Here is a 23677-nt window from a genome sequence, read left to right on the forward strand (position 1 = left end):
TTTGACTTCTGCCATGCCCTCCCTCCTGTTTCTATGACATATATACACTTCACTTACTCTGCCTCTTGCTCAATGATCCAATTCTTCATCATTCATCAGCATCCATTGGACCAATGCAGTGGTGCAAGGCTCTTGGTTATCACTACAATGACACAAACTCCACTGCCTTTAAAACCACAGAAGCATAACCCAGTTACCTCTTGCGAAGTGCCTACAGAACTTGCAGAACAGCCTCTTGCTACAACACTGCTCCACAAGCTGTCAAGAGTCATTACTCCCCAAGCACAGCCATCCAGGTTTACAGTGGCTGGTACTCAGCATTTCCTAACTCTAACATGTTCTCTTCTAACAGTATTAATCTGAACTAAAATGCCAGTAGAAACAGACATATACATGAGCACAATAGCAAGAAAGTCTGAGTCTTCTTGAGGCTGATTTTTCAAGATAGAAGGTGGTAACTAATTATTTAAATATCAAGTTGTTAGTCTTTATTTGGTATATAAATGCTTAAAAAATCTTCAAGCTTTCTGAACAACTATTGCACAAAGGTATCCATTTGCTGCCAGTTATGGATTTTGCTTCATTTTATGAAAGTTTTCTGACATATGTAAAAGAGTATCTGAGCGCCTCTGATCAGATACCTTGCTGATACTTAACAGAACTATGACTTTGGATAACAATTGGATCAGATAACTACATGCAAAACTCCTCAAACATTTGAAAGGATAAAAACATCATTAATTTTAGGCATAAATCAAGACTGAGTGTTCATAGCTTCGGCATCTTGCTCCATAACTGGCTTTATCAGTTACAGAAGAACTGATTGTGGCAGTTGGAATTTGTACACTAATCAGCGATAACTGCATGAAAAATTTATCACCAAGCTAAAGGCTAATGGCATTGGGAAATGCTTTGAAGAAAAATATTGAGTGGTAGTTCTGATGTTGATCCTATTAGTGTTGCTAAATTTGCCAGCAGAAGAGCAAGGCATTTACCTTGAAACATCATCTGTGCTCACTGTTATTCTTTTTGTGTGGCAAGCCCCAAAAGCAAGTGCCACACAGAAGGACTCAATCAGCAGCAATATGCCAGCTCGCTAATGAATGTTACCACAAACACTTAATAGCTGGCTATCTGCCTGCCTGGCCCATTCACTGCTTTCCATGCTTACAATGAAAGGACATCAAAGATGATACTCAAGGTTTGTACAGACAAGTACTGAGGAACACACAGATGGTTTCCAGTAGTCCAAGTGACAAATTACATTGCCAATTTAACTCCTGCCAAGGCCACTGTGTGTCTTTGAGAACTAAACAGCAACAGAGTTCTAGCAGGTGAGAGGAAGTGTTGGCTCACACATCCAAAGAAACACACCAAATGACTATTTGCTGTACTCATACATGCAAGACCTTCATTTACCAAAGGAAAAATAACAGATAAAATAAAAACCAAATGCCCATCAGACCATGGCATGTGCTAGTACAACAAGGGATGCAAGTACAAGGAGAGGAAGCTTACATCTGTAACAAACAGAGGGTGAAGCTCACTGCCCAATTTCTCATTTTACTCATGTTACTGTCACTGAATGATCCAAATTTAGGGAATTACAACTTGGTTTCTAGAGCCAGTTCCGGCAAGGTTTGTCTTATTTATTTATTAATACTGAAGTTGATCTTGGAAGATGGGACTGTTAGTACTAAACACTGAAGAAAAATGTGACTGTAAATAGCATTTACTTTGAAAAGGCCAGAAGTGACTTACTATGCATACAAACCTGGTGAAGCTTCACAAAATGTAGTATTTCAGGATACCGCTGTCAGGACACAGACTTTTTTAAGCAGGAATAAAGACTGGACAAGAAAACCTGCACCTTTATAAGTATTCATAAGGGCATTTCAAAAAACAGCAGTTTGAGATTAAACTTTGGTCCCACTCTCATGGGAGAATGAAGAAAGCCCCTAGAGAAACAGTGCTCCTGACTGCACTTGGTAGTCCAGTTTTTCATATCTCTTTCCAACTTGACACATTTGTTCGGGAGAGGGAAGGCTGAAATGCTTCTCTAACCTTTTCCTGAGGTTTTCCCTAAGATTCCCAGCTCTTTCATCAGACCATGTACCAACCACGGATTCCCTGGTGGTCCATCAGCCTCTTCAGCCTTAGAACCTTCACTGACTAAAATACTGAGCAGAAGTCCAACAATGTCTGCAAGTTGGCACTTTCTGCAGAGACCAAAACAAATGAATCTTGCTTGTACTCAAATTTCGCAAGGTTTTCAAAGATGATACTTTCCCTTCTCTTAAGTCTTGCTAAAAAAAGGCAAAGAAAAGATTACTATTTCACAATAAACTCTTCTGCTCTTTTATAACTGTTGATATCTAATGCCTTCATAAGCTTCATCATCAGTCCTTTGACTTTCCTCAAGATGATAATACGCAGCCTGGAAGACACATGTACATCAAGCCATTTACAGATTTTCCTTGGGACTGTCTAACATCCCAGACATTTGAGACAATTGAGTAGGAAGGTACACAAGCACTTCAATCCAGGAAATTCATCCTACTGCTGAAGGAGTTCCTCCTTGTTCCTTCCCATCACACTCCACTCTACTGCCCTACAGCATCATCATCATCCTTCATGAGGTATGTCAAACCAGAAAACATTTCCAGGCAAAAGCTAACTTGTCTATCCAATTCCACCCCCTCCCACCAAACCATTCACCCAATGTGACTCCCCATACAGGTCCAGCACTGGAGCCCCAGCCCAATGCAGGAACCAGGACGAGGCTGGAGAAGGGCAAAATGGCTTTTGGAATTGAGGTTCATGAGGCGTGGAGTGCAGCAACCATAGAAGTGGCTACAATGGAGCCTGTTTCTAGTCAACCCACACCACACAAGGACAGGCTCTTCCAAAACATGCATCAAAACATGTAAGAAACACCACAGAATGCAGTATCTGTTTAATTTAGCTTTATTTGTATCTCAGTTTTTCTGTACTCCTACTTCAGGGCCAGATTTTGCAGGTGTTGGAGAGGCCATTTACACCACAGCAAATGGCAATCACATATCGAAATACATCAGTAATGGAAAAATTGTTTCAGAGGGTTTACATGAATCACTAGTTCCAAACATTAAAATCTCAATTATTCCATTTCTTTTATTCCATAACAGCATTCTAAATATTGCTGAAATCCACTTATTTTACTGCATAATGAATAATCTTAAAAGCGTAGTTAATAATTTTTTGTAGAATAGCCTGAGAATTACGATTGTTCAGAAAAAAAATCATATTTTTCAGATGGTTTCAAAGTAGAGATTAAGAAAATCTCAAATTTGAGCTCACCCAAATTTCAATACCGTAGGATGAAATTAAATTTCATCAGACCCAGCACCTCTTGCACCTCCTAAGAAGTAAAACAATTCCAATCTGATGACCACACTGTGCTGATATAAGCATACACACGCTTACATTAATTAAGCCACCACTTACATCATCAATGTATGAGCAAAGCTCTAGCTCCTGACTGCATGCTTTATTTCATCTTAGAAGTAAAACTTAAGAAAGCAGCATAGCTGTTTTCTCAATCACTTACAGTAAATGCACTTTTTTCCCCCCAATATAGACAAGATTTTCTCTCAAGTTACTATCAATATAATACGTGCATTATGTAACAAAACAATTTACACATTACACTGGTGCTGTATTTACCACGTCACCTCCTTCATTTTTACAGCTTAGAGGTTTCCAGTAAGTTCTTCTTGCCAAGGCATCCTACACAAATGTACTTACAGTGACAGGAGTGAAATCCACCTTAGGATGCATCCTTTTTCTCTGCTTATAAATTTAGAGTGAAGTAAAGTAGTTCAATGACACAACTGTAGCAGATCGCTGTGACCAGAGGGGCAGTTCCACAGATCCATTCTCTTCCTTCTGTCAGCTCCAACAAATCCAGCTGGTCTCACCTCACTGACCTGATTCTCCTCACGAAACCAGCAGGACCCCAAGCTACCAAGACACATAACACAGCTATCACCCTGTAGCTGAACAAACTGAATCATCATCATTGAAGGGTTGGGAGAGGCTGCTACGCCAGCACAAGCAAGGAGGGTAAAGGAGCGGAGCATTTCTTCAGAAGCCACTGTTAAGTGGCACAGGGTGTGATGAGCTGCCCACGCACTGGCCTGCAGCGCGTCCAGCTCCTGCAGAGGTGGCCTGCCTGGCTGCTAACACACAGGGAGCTCCATGGAAAGCTGGATAAGGAAGCACAGCCAAATGACAATTACCTTCTGCCTGATGCTTCAGTTCCCAACCAGATCAACACCTTAAACTAGGAAATACAAGACAAAGGGGATGGGATAGTTAGGTGAGCTTACAGTGCTACAGAACTGCACCTGACTTTTTTTTTTTTTGATGGCTCAAGGCTGCAACACTACACATATAAATACCCTGAGCTATTTTTCAATAGTACAGGTAGCAACAGCTACTTTAAGAACAGGTGTGGCACATCTTTCTCTTCACTCCACTTCCTTCTAAATGGCAGTGGGCAGGAGGACATTTTCTCAGACATTACTCACCCTGTTTCAAAACTTGCCTGGAGCTTGAGATCTAATTAAAAGGTCACTGAAAGTCAGATTTTTGCCATAGGAAAAGGCCACGAAGACATGCGACAAGCAATTACCGTAACCAGGCACAAGAATCTTTGCAGTAGCTCAAGTTACACTCAGAAGCAGAGAAGAGGAGCATTGTCTTTAAATCTGCAGAGAATACTAACAAGTCCCATGCTTAGATTTGCTACACATTATAGTGGATGGCTCAGAGTGGTTTTTTTATTATTAAAAATACTCTCACTTCTTCAGTTCCCTCTCTAGACCAGGGATCTAGAGCCAAAGCTATTTTGTCTTGCGCTACTCATTCCAATACCACCGGCTGACAACAAGGAAGAGGAACACTATTTACATACAGCAGCACTATTTTCACTAACTCAAAGTGCTAAAAGTCACTACCAACAAAACTCAGAGCAAGCAGGGCATCAGGAGCATGGCCAGCTGCCTGTTACACAAAAATCGCTGGGGTCTGGGGTATTCAGAAGGTAAACACATCTCCAGAGAGATGATTCCTGACAATTACTTACTCAGAGTAGATGTAAAGAGAGTCAAAACGGAAGAGGAATACATCTCTCAGCCTTCCAAGGCGTGATGAAAACTTTACCCAGATAAGACAACATGCTTCTAATTTCACTGTGCAACTTTTCCGTAATGTCTGACACTGACTCAGTGTATTTCCAAATTTGTCTGTATCTATTCACAGGCTTTCCATGTAATACAGTTAAAATTTAAAATGGGTAAGAAATGTCTAAATTTCTACCAGGAGTGGGGGGTGGGGAGAATCTACTGGGAAACTGAGAAAATCCTACCCCTGGCCTTAGATGTAGCTTTCAAAGAATGGGAGTCAAACTGTATGATAACAGATCTTTAGCAGTACAGTTTTTTTTAAAGTGCTCACGGCTAAAAAAAAAAAAAAAAAAAAAAAAAAAAAAAAAAGCCAAAAATTTTAATTACCACTGAAATAAACCAAGAAGCCTGCAGAATTCTGTTTTAGAATATTGCCCATTTAAGCCATCAGCTTGCTAACATCAGCTAATCATTCTGAAGTTTCAAACTGACCAGGACCATAATATCTGCTGTTAAATAAGAACAAAAAATCCATTTAAAGCAGGGTTTGGTTTTCTAACACACAGTGAATACCCATGAAACAAAACATTTTGGATATATGATAATCTAGACTCTTAGACACGTGACAGTTTATACAGGTTCATATTTTTAAACTCTCCTTCAAATCAAAAATCCTTCTCAGGGGAGGCAAATCTTAGAACACTTAAGAGTGAATTTCTAAAATCTAACTGATTTAGAGCATGACTAAAGAGCTTTAACATCACATGTATATGCAAAGCATACAGAATAAGAATCTAAAAATAGAACCCCATGCCTCTTCCTAGAGACATTTCCAAGTCTCCAAGCATTATAAATTCAGCTCTCTCTTGTACATGCAGGATGAAGTTCTTCCTCCTTCTCTCCCCCTCATTCTGTATTTTTATCATGCTTTCCTATCCAAATTTTTGCTAATTTATGTACATTACACTGAATAAGCTCTTTCCCCTTATCTCAGTATTTTGTGTATCAAAGAACAGTTGCAGTTTTGTTTAGTACTTATAGCCCATCTCTTCCTAACATCTTTGCCGTGGTACCTTTCAGAAATTCTTAAATCCAGTTTCTGGATCATGATTTTAGGAAAGCTCTCAACAGACTGCCAGCCCACATGACATGCTGTTTAAGGGACATGCTTCTAGACATTCCCAAACCTCTTGTAGGCTCCTGGAATCTTCTATCCTCCACACTACCATTCCAATCCAGAACATACCTCTTGTTACTGCACACTCCAGCATGATGAGCAGCAGTCCGAGATCCCTGGGTTCTAGACGCTCCCTCTTTCTTGCATATTCTTAAAACCAGAACCAGTAGGGAACAAAAATCTGTTCAATTGCTATACTCAAACCGTAAATACCACATCTCACCTCTAAGTCTTGTTCCTCAGCTTTTCAAGATAGACATAGCAAATGAGGACCACCCCAGAAAGTTTTTATATCAGATGCAGTATCCGATAGAACATTCTGCTTTTAAGCTTGTAATTTTAAACACAAGTCTTCCGTTTTGTACACTCCTCTTTACTTAAAGTGTAACATTATCCACATGCCATCTTTGTTTAATAAACACTACATCCATGATCCTTTTGCTTTAAGATTTATTTCCATGCATTTAAGCAGAGAATTCCTTTTTTTCTTCCTCACTTACAGCCCATATAGACAGGTGTGTTGATTTCAAAATAGAAAATCAAGCACTAGGACATTCAGAACAAGCTTGTAGTAGGCTGGCAATCTCAAATCTTCATCTGTACCTCAGGCTCCATTTTGTTGGCTTCCAACCTTTTTCTTTACTCATACTTGGAAATAACAACCAAACATTTGGGAGCTCCTTTGCAACACCAGGGTGAGCACCTGCATGCCAGTACAGATGCAGCTGGAAAACCCTGCTGGTGCAGATGTGCTTTTACAGCTTCTCATTTCCAGAGTAGGAACCAGTACAGAAACATTAACTTATTTCCAGAAATCTTCTGACACAGTACTCGGCCTCTGAGGAGACCACAAGCAGAAGAGGTGACCACAAACAGAAAGCCAAGGAATTTCAGTCAAATCTACAAAATGCTTTAATCTACTTCAATGCAACTGCAAACTAGTATAGATATTGAGCCAATATTTACACAGAGAAAAGCCAAATGGTTGTTGCCCTTCTACTTTTTTACATGTCATTTTAGTTATACCCCATTCCCTTTTCTTTTTCCATACAGAATTTAATATTTTCCTTTACTAATTTGCCTCCAGTGTCATCTAAGTAAATCTTGGGTACTTTGCCCATTTCATGATTGTTTTAGCTCTTAAGTAATATTTTCCACTTGCATGGACTCACTTTAAAAACACATTCAGTCCCAAACCACAGTCTTATAAAGACTGTCAAACTCTTCATCCTTGATACTGTAGTTCAAGCAAGCTAGGTTCATTTTTGATACTAGTATTGTGGAGCTGAGGCTATGTAATCCTTTTCTTCCATAAACTTCCTTGGGATTCTCTAACAGAAAAGTCTGGAAGAGTTGTCGATTTTTTTCCCCTTACTTTACATAAAATACTCAATATATATGTCACTTAGGGTTCCTTTCCCCAGCCCCCCCAGCCTCATGACAAAGGTGCTCAGGACTGCTTGTTCAGTAATACATTATTCCATCTTTGGATTGCCACTATGAATCAAGCAAGGACGTGACATTTACCAAAAATGTTTTTAATCTCTTGGTAGTTTCATGGTCTTTAACATACAGCTTCATTCTGGTTCTCATGAGCAGTTACACACACAACACAGGTCTGTGACAATCATCTGCAAGACACAAATGCCCCACAGCATTGATGGGAAGGATGACTCTGCTTATAAAACTTGCTTTTTTGTGGATCAAATTGTCTGTATAGGAGTTAAAAGCCTTGAAGACTACGCTTCTGGCAAGAGTCCTACTGTTTATACCTTAACAGCCACAAAATTTTATAATAATTTTATATTTTATATTTTTTATAATAATTTCTTGAAGCTTAACTCTTGTTTCCTACATAATTCAAATTTTTAAACCACGTCCACAGAAGCATCATTAAAAACAAAAATCTAGGTCCACAAAATCTTTCAAAACAAGTATCAGTCATCATAAAAGAGAAGGAATAGTCATATGTTAAAACTATTCCACTGTATTTACCTGCATGAGCAGCAAGGGTCACTTTGTCACTATGTCTATTAACTATGCTCAGACTGCACCAGTCATTACTCTTACATAGGAATAAAAATGTACCTAATTATTTTAAGAAATTTTACAATAGGAGAGTAGTTTGTGCAGTTGTTGGCAAAAGCTCACTTCTGACTGACTATTCAGCTATATTTTAAAGGAAGGAAAGACACCAGAAGCATTTACAACTGTATTGTATGAAATCAAAATTTAAGAAATTACTCTTCTGAAGAGCCACTCTGAGGAATCCATTTTCAAGGAACCAAAACGTCACTTTGGAGTCTCACGTGAACATACTTGAACAAAACATACTTGAACATACTTGAACAAAACCCCAAGTCTAGTAAGAATCTTTGTTATCTCATGTGAGAAGTTTTTCTTTAATTACCACCAGTTCCATCTCTCCTTCAAAATTTTTCTTAACAGACATTTTAGTAAAAAAGCTCAACATAAAGTTTACCTTAAAGTACAGAAACTTCTGGAAGCACCAAGTAAAGACATCTGGCCTGACCAATGTTTGTAGTATATTGACCAATATTTTGGACTTTAAATGATGTTTTTTCCACTGCTTTCTAATTCATAGACCTGCTTATTTTTTATTCCAATACTACAAATTTTAAAACAAATACCATGACTCTCCAACAATCTATTTCTGGATATGTGTTAAAAGATTACAAGCAGACAGTGTTGATTTCCTCTTCCATGAATTGTTATGCACAGCTAAATTTATTTCCTTGCCAATTAGTTTTATTTTTTAAACACAGAAGTGATAACAAGCAGTCTCCACCCAAGTCCCTCAGAAAATGGAGAGGACAGGTTCTTAAGTGTTATATGGGACATGGGGGGGGGGGGGGGGGGGGGGAAGAGACGAGGGCAAGGAGATTGAAGTAAGAAGTAGGTCTTGCCCATGCCTTCCTCTTGCAGAAAGATAATCCATTATCTTTCACCAGCTGTCACCCACAGAGCTCTGAAGGTGAATTACTGGAGCACATTTTCCAGTGAAGTCTCTATATTATTTATTCTGCAGTTACCAACCATATACTTGAAGAGAGAACTATCTTTACCAATGTGCAATACAACATATTACAGCCACTGACACAAAAGATCATTGCTGCTAGGTGTGCACAAGTGAGCACTGCTGTTTCAAAGACATCACTGCAAAGTGCCTTCTCTAAATACAAATAAGAAATGAAAAGTGAAGAGTCTGAATAATTAACTGAAAGAGGAAATTAGGGCATAAGAGGATGAAAATGATTATTTCTCTGTAGTTTTAAGCAGCAAGACTCAGTCCACAAGAAAGTTATTGCCATTAATTCACTATCTGCTTTTTGTCCCAAGGTACCTGCACAGTGCGCAGGTACCAGAGCATCTGAAACAACTACACAACACTAAGAAAAGTTTCTTCTGAAAAATGAACACACATTATAAACTGCTCACAGACAGTCCTTGCCCCAGAAGGGCAGTGGACCATTACATTATATAGTGCTGTCAATGAATGCCTTCATGACATAGCTGACAATATATATTCTCCAAGAAGGGGATCTACCAGACTTCCAGGCATTTAGGAATATAAGAATTTTGAAGAATCTTATTTTCTAAGGGTTTTGCTGTAAGCAAAATACTCAAAGACACAGATACAAATTCATTGCAAGGAAAGTCAAGTGCCACTTTGGATACCATCTAAGTACAAAACACCACTTATAAAGGATTCATTTCTTAGATTTTGTCCCATTTGTAAATTGTTATCCTCATCACTGACAGCACTTCCATATACCGATATGATTTTGAAACACTGAACTTGTTGTGCATTTTGGTTAGCTGAGTCCACTATCATCAATCAAGAATATCAGCATTAAAACCATGTTGCGAATCCAACTTCATGTAAGTCATATGAGTTCTTAGTTTACAGAGGAAATAAAAAATCCCAGCTAGTATCTCCCATTAGATCTTGCTCTTAGGAGGAAGATTTCTTTCACCCTGTTGGTAGCAACTGCTTAGCCAGACACCTTATAGTGTATATATATAAGCATATTAGGAACCCTACTAGATAGAGATCCCTTGTGATATGAGAACATACCTAGTGGAACAACTAAACCTGTATTTTTCATAAAGGATGATTCAGGCTCGCAGTCATGTAGGGATGGCAGGCTCTTCTGACAGCCCCATGCAGGAATGCTTTAAAATACTCCAAGTGCTATCAAGGTTAACTAGACATAAGGAAACACTTGAGAAACAGCACTAGACAGAAAACATAGGTTCAAAGTTCTTAAAACCTGTTCTGGCAATTCACTGCCAGGAACAAGGAAACTGGTGCTTTCTTTAAATACATGGAAGAACAACATGAACAAAATTTAGTTTCCCTTCATTTACAAGCCTAGTTACAAGCTTGTCAATACTTATGTTCAGACTGTGGTAAAATGCCAGCCAACCAAGGTAACCACCTAAGACTATCAAAAAAATAAGCTGTGTGAACTACTTTATCTACAACAAGAAGATGCTATTCCACATATTGCTTTTCATTCTGAGAAGTAGGAAGAACAACTGTTTTCTATTAGAGCACTCATGACGTTAAATACATTTGTGAACACAGGAAAAAAATATACTGAACCACAGAGCCAATTTAGGTTGGAAGGGACTTCTGGACATCAGAGTCCACCCAACTACTCAAATCTGAGATAACATCAAAGTTCAATCAGGTGACAAAGGCCTTGTCCAGCTGAGGTTTGTCCCCAGGATAAAGAGCCTATCACCTTTCTGGGTGACTTGTCCAGCCCAAGACCATTCTTAGGAGCAGCACTTTTATTTTTCTCTCACAAAGAGTCAGAATCCTCCTTGCCATAGCCTGTCTCTGCTGTATGTCCTTCTTGGCAGTGCAACCAGGAAGTATCTGCCTCTGTGTTCTCCCTAAGCACACATGTGACAGTTGAGGATAACGATGAGATTCCCCTTCTCCAGACTGACCAGATTCAGGTATCTCAGGCTTTTGTTGCCTATCACGTACTTCAGGCCCTCAACCACATCAGTGGCTTACTGCTAGACTCACTTCAGTTTCCCAGGGGTTTTTCTATACCAGGAAGTCCTAAACTAGACACAGTACTAAAGAAATGGACTTGGAAGAGTGGTGTAAAGAGAATAACAACCACTTCCCTCAGCCTGCTGGCTACACTCTCCAGATGCAGTCATGTACACAGGCAGCTTCCATTTCTACAATGATGCATCACTGACTTTTTCAACTAATTGTTTACCAGGATCCCCAAATCCTTTTCTGTAAGGCTGCTGTCTAGATGGTCCTTCCCCAACTTTCACAGATGCACAGTGCAAGACTTTGCACTTGTCATGCTGAATTTTGTGATGCTTCACAGTGTGAAGGAAGTATAATGCTGTATACAAAAGATACAGGATGGAATGTAGTATCTGCTACCCCCACCCTCAAAACATGCCTGAAAACATTAAACACAATCTTTATGATGTTTAACACTACCCACAAGAACAGGAAGTGAACACCTAGACAACCTATATCTTTGGTTCTGTCAGGATCAACCAGGGCAACTTCTCCTGGTCTGAGCCACTCAAATGCATGCATACCTTTAATGCCGATGAAAATTACTGCAAAACCCTTTCCTAAGGGCAGTAAAAGCTTCTCCATGAATAACTTTTCATTTTCTTAATTAAAAATCTCCCACTTCCCTCCTTCCCAAAATGTCAGGTCTTTTATGTTTACAATTCACATCAGAGTCAATTTCAAGATGCAGAAGGATTGGTTATTTCTAGCCATGGATGTAAACCTGACTGGGTCGTGCCTGACAGGGTCAAGCCTGCCCAGTAAAGCCTATAGCACTACATCCAATCCAGTAAATCCTGCTGGCCCACAATCACAAACACAGACTGATAACCAGAGTTCAGTTGCCTTAATGACCAGTGAATACCTCTAGGGGTAAGATAAAGGCAGTCTGTGGGCCTGATACAGTCTCCAGTTAGGCATCCCCACATTATGTTGTCCCATGTTATCTGGAGTACCAGGCCAGAAGAACCACAGTTTAAAAACAGCTGTGTGTATATTGACATTATTCACAACTTAAGTATCAACTGTTCAGGAAACCAAAGGCTGAACTAAGTGGTAATGGAAATCTTCAATTACATAACAGAGTAAGTGAAAGCAGTCAAACTTAACTCCTCCATGCAGTGATATGATGCCACATGACCTCAGGCGTTTTACTACAACTAGTTCAAGCTGGCCCGGAAGGAAAATGTTTGTGCTTCTTCCCTGCGACACAGCTAACCTGCAAAAGTCTGCTCTGACAGGTGAAGTGTTGCAAGTTTAGGAAAAATACCTATTACCCATTAAAGGCAGAAATATTAAATACCACAGACTCCAGCCTTCACTCTGCACTTAAACCCAACATCTACCAGTTACTAGCTACCAGTTACTCCACTAGGACTTCAAGATCATTTTTAGCCTCTTGTACATGGAAAACTTTTCTTCTCACAGCCTCCTGGAGGAAGTCCCATGGTTCTGAATCACAAAAATGTCATTTCCTTTAAGGTGTGTAACTAGAGATTATTCCAGGACAATGATGCCACCCTAAAAGGAACCATTGATAGGGAAAACACAGTGAGATTCCCTCCTTGGCTTAAAGAGCACACAAACTAAAAAGAAAGAAAATGTGGTCAGATATTACATTCCCATTTCATGCTGACATAATGCAAACAATCACAGACTACACACAGAAACCGGAACCCTTAATTTAAAAATTTCAATAAGAACTTCTTACTCAAGTACACCTTAATATAAGAAAAACACCTAACTATAGGAAAAATTTGCTAAATCTCTTTCATATCCCGAGTCCAAGAATGGCCAGAAGCCTGGAGAACAAAGCCTGCAGGGCTTGCACACTGGATGTCCATCTCTCCGGGCTACTAAGAGACAGACAACAGCCACATCGCCATGATACACTGAAATGGAGGTGGAGGGAACAACAACACATGACAACCTAACTAATCCTGTCAGAAAAAGAGCTAAATCTAAAGACTAAACATGCATCTTAGAAAAGAAACCTTTGGGAACATATTTCAAAATGATATAATAGGATCTTCATGCCTGAAGTCACCCTCCTGCTGTTTCTACTCTGCCTTAATTACAGTAAAATAAAAGGCACTCTGAACACTCCAGCTTCCCGTATTGATAATCCAAGTCACACGGGCAGCAATAAGGCCAGCAGCACACAAAAAAGCTCCATGAAGAAGCCAACTTTTGAGGAAGGATGTGCAAAATGAAGATCATAGAAGCCATATTGTAACAACAGCAGAAATCCAAAGGTGTGCAAAGCAATGGAGACAATCCCCCTCCACCCCCAAGGTGCATGTGAAATCTCTGTAAGAATTAGTGGGGGGAACCAGGGACAAAGGAATTCCTCAAGAGTGGGAAAAAATTTCAGATGCCCCGTAATTATTACCATGCAATTACTAGAAACCTTGTCCTTCCTCAGATGAGGCTAGAGATTTCATAAGCATACAGTTCAGTTCTTAGGCTAAGGGACCATTACTGGCAAGGAAATCATAAGATACAACCTCCCATACAACTGTAGTGGTTGCTATGCTTTGGGTAAAATCATACCTCCTGTAAAAAGAATGAATCCACATCCCATGAACTACACAGTCCCAAATAAAAGTACAGTATTGCCAGAACAGCTGCAACACCTCTTTAACACTGACTTCCATATACCTACTCAAGCGAGTTTAAAACAGGTGTCTTCTTACTTCATCTTTCACCAAATCTTTTGATGACAATTAGAACAACGCAAGTCAGGTTTAAGCTGAATTAAAAGTCCAGACAGAACTCTGTATTGACTTTTCCAAAACCCTGAGCATGCACATCTCACTAAACTGGCATAAACACATTCCAAACAGGACTTCACAAAGCAGTCACCCATGTTTATTTTTATGTTGGAGAACAATCACAAATTATAAAAAGAATTTGAGATATATTTGAAATTGGTGCTGCTTCTGATCTTTTCTTGGCCTTTTGGAGAAAGGCAGCTATATACATATTCACCCCTCAACAGTAGTGCACTTAAGCAAATTAAGAACTATACCTCAGACTATGCTAATGCACATCTGATTAATAAATTCCACACATTTTCAATGATTTAATGCATTTTCTAAAGCTCAGACTCCTTTACAGAGGTCTCAGGTTGGGTATCCAGAGGTACTAATCACATCTGAAGCTTTAGGCCATGGTTAAGTAATAACACGTTTCAGTGTTAAGACCCTGATGACATGAATGATAGAAATTAAGATCTCAGGCACTTCAGGATGCCTAAGGCCTCAGCTGGAAATGATGGATGCATACACTTAATCTGAATGCACTCTAAGTATATCTAGAGACATGATTACTGAGGTCTATGCAAAATCAGGGCTTAAGAAAACAGTGTGTAGTTTCCTACTGAAGAAAGCTACATTCATTATAGTGAACAAGATCTTTATAAATGAAAGCCTGCATTCTGGTAACCTGCATATGCTGATGAGAAAAATAGGCTGGAAGCTTTTAGTGTTAGGAGACAGCTGAAAAATGAACAGATTGCATTGAACCACAGAGCAAACATACATAAAAATTCTCAGACCTGGAGAATTTTTAAAATTAAATCTCTTTTCTTTAAAAAAAAAAATTAAAAAAGGTAAAATACACAACCCCATAGCACTTCAGTTGGCTGTAACAGTGAGCATAATACAAGCCCTTTGGTAACATCAAGAATACATTGGAACTTTCAAGTGTACCTTATGAAAGACTTAGGAAACAAACATCAATTCTATTTAAAGTATTATCAAAGGCAAAAATACAGTAAAAAGCTCTAACAAGTCCCTTCTATTTTTCTAAGCAGTTTGCTTACGGTACATTACCCTATTAATCTTTTCAGACATTGTTAATGAAAAAGATGAACCCATAATCCTAGGCACTACATTCTGTTAATGGCTCAGATAAATTTGCAATTGTTAAGTATTATAATTCTTCCTTTTTGTAGTACCCATTTTAAACCAGCTTGCATGAATTGCCTCAAATTCCATGCAAAGGATAAAATGTAATTTTTATAAATTTAAAGAATCTGTAGTTTAACATTCCCAGCTAATCTCAACTACAGATCAACATTCCTAAACCCTAAAACATTAATATACAACCATAAAGTAGAAGTAACTTCCTAAAAAAAGCTAATGAAACAAGTCTTTTCAGTTCTGATTCACACAGTTAAAATCATTTGTTCTAGTAGGTGTGGAATAAAGTGACTCATTCCCATGCATTAATTGTTTGCAAAAATAGGTTAGTTCAATCTAATTTGATAAAAAAATTAATTGTACTGGATCTAAACTGACTTTCAAGCCATTTCCACTAATAATGCATAACTCTGCCGACCATGAAGTTTTAAGGATGCAAATTAAGTAATTTTTTTTTGCAAAGTATTATATCTTAATATTATCTGTGAAAAATCAATATGAAAATAATTTAGATTTGCAAGTGAAACAACACAGAAAAGAGTTAGATTTATGGATGCTTATGAAACCTTACTTCTGCATTCTACACCTTACCATGTGCCATCAGTGAGAAACTACTAGGTGCACACATATTTTCCTGAATGAAGACAAACTTATCAGTCACTTATTTGCCCCCTTCTGAGTTTTCGTAGATAAACAAAATTTAAATGCAAAATACAGATCACAGCCTTTAATATACCACATAATTCCTCAAGCCCTAAATAAAGACTGGTGATATTTATTAGCCCCTTTATCCACAGGAGAAAAGGGATACTGACTTCCTTCAATGGGACAAAAGACAATCTTCACCCAGGACATCTGTCACTTTAACAGCAAATGCCAATGGGCCTCTCATCCTCCAGACTATGTTACTTTGCCACTACTAAAACATGACTGCAGCATTCAGTGCCAGTGCTTCACAGCATGAAGTTTTACAGAAAAAGTCATTAAAAGATACTGCCTCACTCTAAAAATAACAGATTAAAACAGATGTCCTGTAGAGAGTCCACCATCATACAGCAGCAGGGTTTCAACCACATGCCCTCATGTCACTAGCCTAGACTACAATGCTGTCAAAGCTAACATGGCAGTTTGGGCTACTTCAACATTAATTAATCCTAACATACATTTTTGAAAAGAACAAAACCAGTTTAATGGAAGCAGAGAATGCAGGAAACTGGGATTCCATGCAGCCATGGCCACACTATTCTGCCAGATGACCATCAAAGACCTTGTTACTGAGGCTGATCCAAGCTATGGTACCCCATCTCTGACCACAGGAAAGCCTTCAGGAGCAGGGAAGAGTTCTGGCTGCATCCACACTGCACAAAAAAACCCATGTTTTTTTTTCACTACCACCACTCACCTTTCCAGAACACCTGCAAGGCACCTGTAGCTGTACCCTGCCCCAGTGGGCCCTCCTGCCACTAGCTCTGGTATAATGGATCATAACAGGCTTTGGTGGATAGAGGATGATGTAGAGGGAACTCAGCCAAAATGTGAAATTCAGTTTCTTGTTCATTAGCTGCCTTCATTAGCCAACTACTGTCACTTCATACACGTGCCTAACAGGCTTATCACTCACTGCACAGCTTCTGCCTGCACAGAGAAGGACATTACAAGAGCTGGCAGAACCTCAGGTCCCCTCCTGGCTTTTTATGTGTATTTCTGCAAGGGAGGAGGAGGGAGAAGTGCCAAAGGGAATGAAGAGAGGAATTTAAGCCCTCAAGTCAAGAGATATGATGTGTTACCAAGCAACAGTTTTACCTGGTGTAACCCCAAAAGACCAACAGATCCTCATAAGCAACCCTGAAAGTCCATCAGCTCTGAGGTCATCTCAACAATACCTAAGGATAGTTTCTGCCTCTTATATTAGCAGCACACTCACCACACACTGTGCCCCTGCCCTTACCTAGTACTTTTTCTAGTACAGCAGTAGTTGTGGCAGAGGACTAGGTCAACCCTGCAGCTAGTTTAGAAGATGCTCTAATGCAGGCTGGAAAGACCCTTTCTCAGGCTCACCATGTACACTTCTGAACACAGCTGCTCTCAGGCTGAGAGAACAGGCTCTACACTGTCCTGAAAGAAAGGCCACCCTGAAAGGTTATCCCTTCCCTAAGTAAGTATTTTTTTATCTGAAAGGTTACAGTGCCTCTTTAAGCAGAACTGGAAGCAGAAAAGAGTGGGCCTCAGAGTCAATCTGCAAAGCTCACAGAGCCCCTCCAAACAAGATCCAAACTTGAAGCACCAGTCCCGACAGTGACCTAAAGTTGTGAATCACTGCACCAGGACAGCAGCCCTTCCCAGTGAATGTTCTGTGAGTGATTTTTTCCATGTATGGTCCAGATTCAAGTGTAATAAATATATACCCAAAAGTGGTAGTTCACGAATAGGCTAGAGGTTGCTTTGAGCACTCTGTGTGTACATTTTTTCTCTCCTCTAGTTCAGACTGGGAAAATATTGATATTACTACAACAGCATCCACTGTCTATTATGCCAGACTGTCTTCAAGAGCTCAGCAGCAGGTGCCAGGCTGGCCTACTTGTGCTAATCATCTGCATCTTCTTCATTTTCCCCACAGCTTCAGCATCCTTAAAGTTCCTCTCAGGAAAAAACAAAACAAACACAGACACAAAAAAACCCACCACCACCATCCAAAAGCAGAACACCACTCTAGCTGGGTAGCAGACCTTGCAAAAACTGAGAACACAGAAGGTAAGTCAGCATTCAAACAGACAGTGCCTAACAACTGAGGAGAAACAGTCCACAGAAGTAACTCATGCACCTGCTTAAAACAAACACAGATCAGTCTAAACTACTCTGACATGGGTTTTGAGGTGTTCTCACAGAGAACCAGCCAGTACCCAGTCTGATAGTGAGACAACACTGAATTAAGTGTATGGGGACAGGTGCCATTTTGCCCTCTGTAGCAGGCCAGCAGTATGAAACAGAGGAAACAAAGGCTGGAGTAAGAGAGGCTGTGCAGCACCAAGATAATTTTGAATACAAATAAGGCCCACTCCTGTGAGACTCTCCTCTGAACATGTTTGACTACTGGCTGCAAACTGCAACAAGTAGCTGTCCAAAAACGGAGCAGCCGGTTGCACCAGTCCCTGCTGACTGGAAGGAAGGGGCAGTGAGCACCAGCCACAGCCAACTAAGATAACTCCTGGAAAACGAGGTGATGTCAAACCAGCGCAGGAGTGATGCCAGCCAGCAAGGTGCCCTGCAAGCAGCTACTCTAGCATAGGATTATGCAAGACTCAGATGCTTCAATATGACAGAACAAGAGGCTCCATAGGGAGGAACATGCTGTACCTGAAAGCTGAAGGACAGGTGGTACACAGACACCTGAGCTGCAGCTGTGCTGCTCCAGCACTCCTGCACTTCTCTCCTTGTCAGGTTAAACAAGGGACAGCATTTTTTGCAGGAAGAGTCTCTTGGGAGGTCCGTCTGCAGTGCATGGACAACACCACACCACAGCACCCATGTCTATCAGCTAAATCCAAAGTTCATGCAGCCTCCTCTGTGCCTGCTGATAGCTTTAGGTAGTCTCACTTTCAGAGAGGAATGAGCAAAACCCATTAGAATAAACAGGACTCCTAACTATTTCTCACTCTAAGAGCAGCAGATGCAGCAACAGTTTAAAAGACACTAAGCACAGATTTGGGACATTCTTTCTGAATGTGTAGACATGGGTCTGTCATCTAACAGATTTGGATTTAATTCCCACTAAGAATACTGAGCATTATTTCAGTATCTATTATATAAACAATATAACAGTGATAACCAACTGGGTTATGAGAGCTTATTCAACAGAAGTTATAAATAAAAATAACTAGAAGGAAAGGACTTTGACTCCTCACCTGCAGCTCAGCTAGCTCTTCTCCAAAGACACTTGCCATAAAGATATGTGTATTATACATCCACTACAGGGAATAAACAGTCTGTTTGAAAGCTCCACTCACCATGGGAAAGCTGTAATTGCTAAGGTTAAAATGGCAGATTCTTACAAGATTTGTAAAGCAATGGAAGCCACAAGCTGCCTCAAGGCAAAGGACCACACCCTGCGCTCTCCTATGGTTAGCAAATAGGAAGAAGATTTTTAAGAAATAAACCTGTGGCAGGACTGCCAGGAAGCAGCAGAGGAATTAATAAGACAGAAGCAATGGGATCCACCATTTGGAGTGTATCACCCTCCACAGGTAAGGTGCAAGGCTTCCACAGATGTTGAATAGAGAGGAGGTGGCGTAAGTCTCACAAGAGGAACGTGGGACTTGATTTTCTGGACTCCCAGTTTCTCCAGCATCCACCAGCTACAGAATATGAACAGCACCAAGCTCTGTCAGAAAGTAGAGATATCCATAACCAGCAACTACACGACACAACTCAAAATCTCCTCTGCACCCAACAGCCAGAAAAAAACCCCTGCTTCAACTACCACACCTGAAGTCTATTTTCCCCTGGCAATTAAGAAGGCTAGCAAGTCCATTAGCCACGTTGAATCATTTCAAGGGAATTTACATGTGACACCTCACACCCAGTTTTAAAATCAAAATTGTAAAAAAATGCTTGCTATATAGCTCAGCTTAATTCAAACTTAACACCTGTGCAGCTTATTTCCATCGCCAGCGATGAGTCTCCATTTTGTCAAAACGAAATTCCTTCTGTCTCCAGTTGATAAAGAAACACTGATCTTCAAAGTATATCCCAAGTATTTAACTACACTCTGATGCTTCTACAGACACATAACAGCACAGAAAACTTGTGCACATTAATCCAGAATATCTTCTAACAGCAAATCAGGCTGTAATTAAGACACATCATGACATGAGGAAGATTAGCATGTTTGGCATGATATTTTCCTTATTAGCTGGAGGCAGAAACAAGTTCCTTGTCAGTGGAAACACACTGTGAGGGCATTAGGACACAGATAAAAGGTGTCTCATTCCTGGCACTTATTTGTTTTTAACAGCTTGAAGGAAAGGAAGGAACACACAGTATCAACTGTAATTGGTTTTAAGGGTATCCCGTGTTGATGGAACACAAATATACAGCAGTCCAGATTTAGGCCCACCCCCTTACCATCAAGAGCCTGGATTATAAACTTTTATCCCTACTCTGCAGCACCAGATGGTAGCTCACATACATTTCAATTATTTATTGAATAGGCACTTTGTTATACCAGGGTAATCCCACACTGCAGTAAAAACTACACACTGTTTTTATTGCAAGCTATACTTTTCATCAAGTCAGTAACCTTTTCACATTCAGTGAACACAATAAATAGAATTAAAAGAAGCGATTTTATAAACAATTGGATAATCAGCCTCTCCATCACACAGAAAATGACAACGCTGGGATCAATCAGTAAGACACAACCACCAGCAGCGCTATAGAAAAAGCATATCATTCTCTGGCCTGCCTCAAATCCTTCCAACTTCAGTTTTCAAAGTATGTTGTAGTCTGATCTATCATACTTAACAGTTTGCTGGTGCTCACTCGTTCAAGCCATCAGCTTGAAAACAAAACACCTTGAATGCTCTTTGCAGAAGACATACAAAGCTCCCATGACAAAACAAATAATCAATGTTCCCCAGGCTGCAGCCTTGCGGGGCAGATGTGATAAAGTGGTTAATTATTCAGTTGGCAATCGCATTACTGACGTCAATAGAAGAGTCCAGGAAGTGAATCCTCTTAGTTTGTTAGTGTATGACAAAGAGTGGTGGTCCCCACAGAAATTAAGGAGAACCAGCTGTCCCTTCATGTTAGTGCTCTGGTCTCTAGTGCTAAAGACACACATTTGCATTTACTGAAGTAAATCTGCCCCTCCCTCTCCCTTAGGAAATCCTTTGTTTTGTTGGTTAGGTTTTTTCAGTTTTTAGGGGTGGGTTTTTTTTATTTTTTTAAGAGTGCTCTTTTAAAGCCTAATTAACTGTACAGGCATAGAACAGCTGATAAACGAGACAATATACTCGTGACCAATGATCTCTCCTCCCTCCTCTTCAATTCTTATTCCATGGAGAAGTTAAGTCACCTTCGTCATACATTATTATTCATAACTTACTCAGCTGAATAAACCAGTCAGCCACCATGGCCGTTTTAACATAAATTCATTTAGACATGCGGCAGGCAAGGATCTCTGCTCTCCACATACCTCTAGTCAATAGCCTTAACTAAACAACATTCGACAGAAAACTTTTATCCTAAGTGCTATCAAAAGTATCCACATTTTCTTTTGTCAGCACGATCCGGACTATTGGAGGTCTCTCGTTATCAGGCTGCTTAACAGTAGGGAACCATTAAACAAAGCTCTTAGAAAAGCTGCCTAGAAATACTCTGTCCTTGGGGGGCATGCCCAAATTAAAAAAGACTGTAGGATGAACGGGAACTGTTGTTTCTTCGAGCCACACACACACACACACGCCCTTTCTAAAGCAACGAGCCGGCACTAGAGCAACATTTCAAAGCCTGAGCCTGGTGCTCTCCCCTCCTCTCCTCCCCCAGGTAGGAAACCCTCCGAGGAGCTCCGGATTAGCCTGACATTTCGGGCTAAGCCGAGCAGGGTTTCAGGCCAAGGACACTCCGGTGCTGTTCCTGCTGCCGGCTGCCAAGCGGTTCGCCCGAGACCGAGGGAGGAGACCTGGAGGGTCAAGGCCCGGCTGGCGACGGGGGTGTTCCCCAGGGAGGCGCCGCATCCAGGGGCGGCGTCTCCGGCCGCTGCTGGGAGCGGCGGTGGGAGCGCACGGCGGGGCCGGGCCGGGCCGCGCCGCCCCCGACCGCTCCGCCGCCCCTCACCCGGGCACCACGCACAGCCCCCGCCACCCGGCCCCGCGGCCCCCGCCCGGGCTCACCCCACTCGAGGAAGTCGGACACGTATCGGTCGCGGCGGAGCGGCGAGTCGCGGCTGCACTCGGCGTAGACGCCGACCAGGAGGTCGAGCAGGGTCTCCACGCTCAGCACGCTGTCGTGCCGCTGCGGCCCGTCCAGCACCAGCTGCTCCAGCCGCTTCAGCCGCACCTTGGCCGACATGGTGCCGCTCGGGCGGCGGGCGCGGGGCACGGACGGGACGGGGCGAAGCGAAGGCCCCGGGGCTCAGCCGCGCTCAGCCGCCCCGCGCCGCCTCCCGCGGCCGAGCGGCTCCTTCCACGGGCTCCGCCTCGGGCACGGACGGTCCATGGGCCGGACCCGGCCACCCCCCGCCCCGCTCCGCTCCGGCCTCGCCCCGGCGGCGGGGAAGGGCCGATCCCGCTCCCGATCCCGCTCCTCCTCCCCGGGCCCGGCGCGTCCCTCGGAGCGGCTCCGGCCACGCCCACCGCCCGGCGCCCGCGCGCTCCGACGTGGGCAGGGCCGCGCGAAGCCGCGCAGGAAGGTTGGGCTCGGCGGCGCCCCGTAGCAGCAGATTCGCCGCGGAGGGGCCGAGGGGCGGTGCGGTTGTGTGTCCGCGTCCGCACTTTCGTCTGTGTCTGTGTGTCTGCCTGCCTGTCTGTGTGTCTGTGTGTCTGTTCCTCAGGAGGTTCTTTGGTGTAAGGTCTGTATGTGCTTTCAAGCACGACACAGGAGCCCTAGTCAGTGGAACAGGCAGCAGCCAGCATCCCTCACTCACGGACATGCTGGCACTAACAAGCTTCGAGCACGCAGTACATCGCGAGGTTCGTGTCTGTCTACGTGCCCACAATCACAGGTTCACAAAATGGGTCCGGCACCACAACGGGGCATCTTGTCCAACCTCCCTGCTCGAGCAGGGTCACCCCAGAGCACATGGCATAGGATTGCATCCAGAGGGCTCTTGGGTATCTCCAGTGGGGGAGCTCCACACCCTCTCCGGGCAGCCTATTCCAGTGCATGGTCACTGTACAATAAAGAAACTCTTCCTCATGTTCCGGTGGAACTTGCTGGGCATCAGTTTCTGCCTGTTGCCTCTTGTCCTATTGCTCAGCACCACCGAGAAGAGCCTGGTTCCATCCTCTTGCCACCTTCCAGTCAGATACATGTAGACATTGATGGGATCCCCTCTCAGCTGTCTTTTCTGGAGGCTGGACAGGCATAGCTCCCTCAGCCTTTCCTCGTAAGAGAGATGCTTCAGTCCCCCAGTCATCCCTGCTGTCCTCCACTGGACCTGCTCCAAGGGCTCCATGTCTCTCTATACATTGCTAGTTTTGGCAAAATACTCAAGGTCCATGTATTCTACTTCTGAACTATCTTAAGTATAATGCTAAAGATCACACCTACAGGTCAAAAAGACCCCTGCCCAGATGAAGACCCTTTCTCTGAGCACGTGTAGAAG

At 41.9% G+C, this 23677-nt stretch overlaps 1 protein-coding gene across 12 annotated transcripts in view; it reads right to left on the minus strand.

Annotated features, from left to right (window-relative positions):
* The window catches only part of CDC42BPB (CDC42 binding protein kinase beta), a 92814-nt gene extending 70162 nt beyond the window's left edge, over positions 1–22652 (minus strand). For 9 of the 12 annotated variants that reach the window (XM_069018335.1, XM_069018334.1, XM_069018333.1 and 6 more), the window contains exon 1: positions 22245–22648. In XM_069018335.1, coding sequence (XP_068874436.1) covers positions 22245–22422 — 178 coding nt within the window. In that variant the 5' untranslated portion in view covers positions 22423–22648. Of the gene's footprint in view, positions 1–22244 lie in introns of all 12 variants that reach the window. The other 3 variants (XM_069018327.1, XM_069018336.1, XR_011151484.1) reach the window with 2 other exon arrangements.
* Positions 22653–23677: the final 1025 nt, after the last annotated feature.

This window comes from Aphelocoma coerulescens, chromosome 5 (genome assembly GCF_041296385.1).
Source record: "Aphelocoma coerulescens isolate FSJ_1873_10779 chromosome 5, UR_Acoe_1.0, whole genome shotgun sequence".
NCBI lineage: Eukaryota > Metazoa > Chordata > Aves > Passeriformes > Corvidae > Aphelocoma > Aphelocoma coerulescens.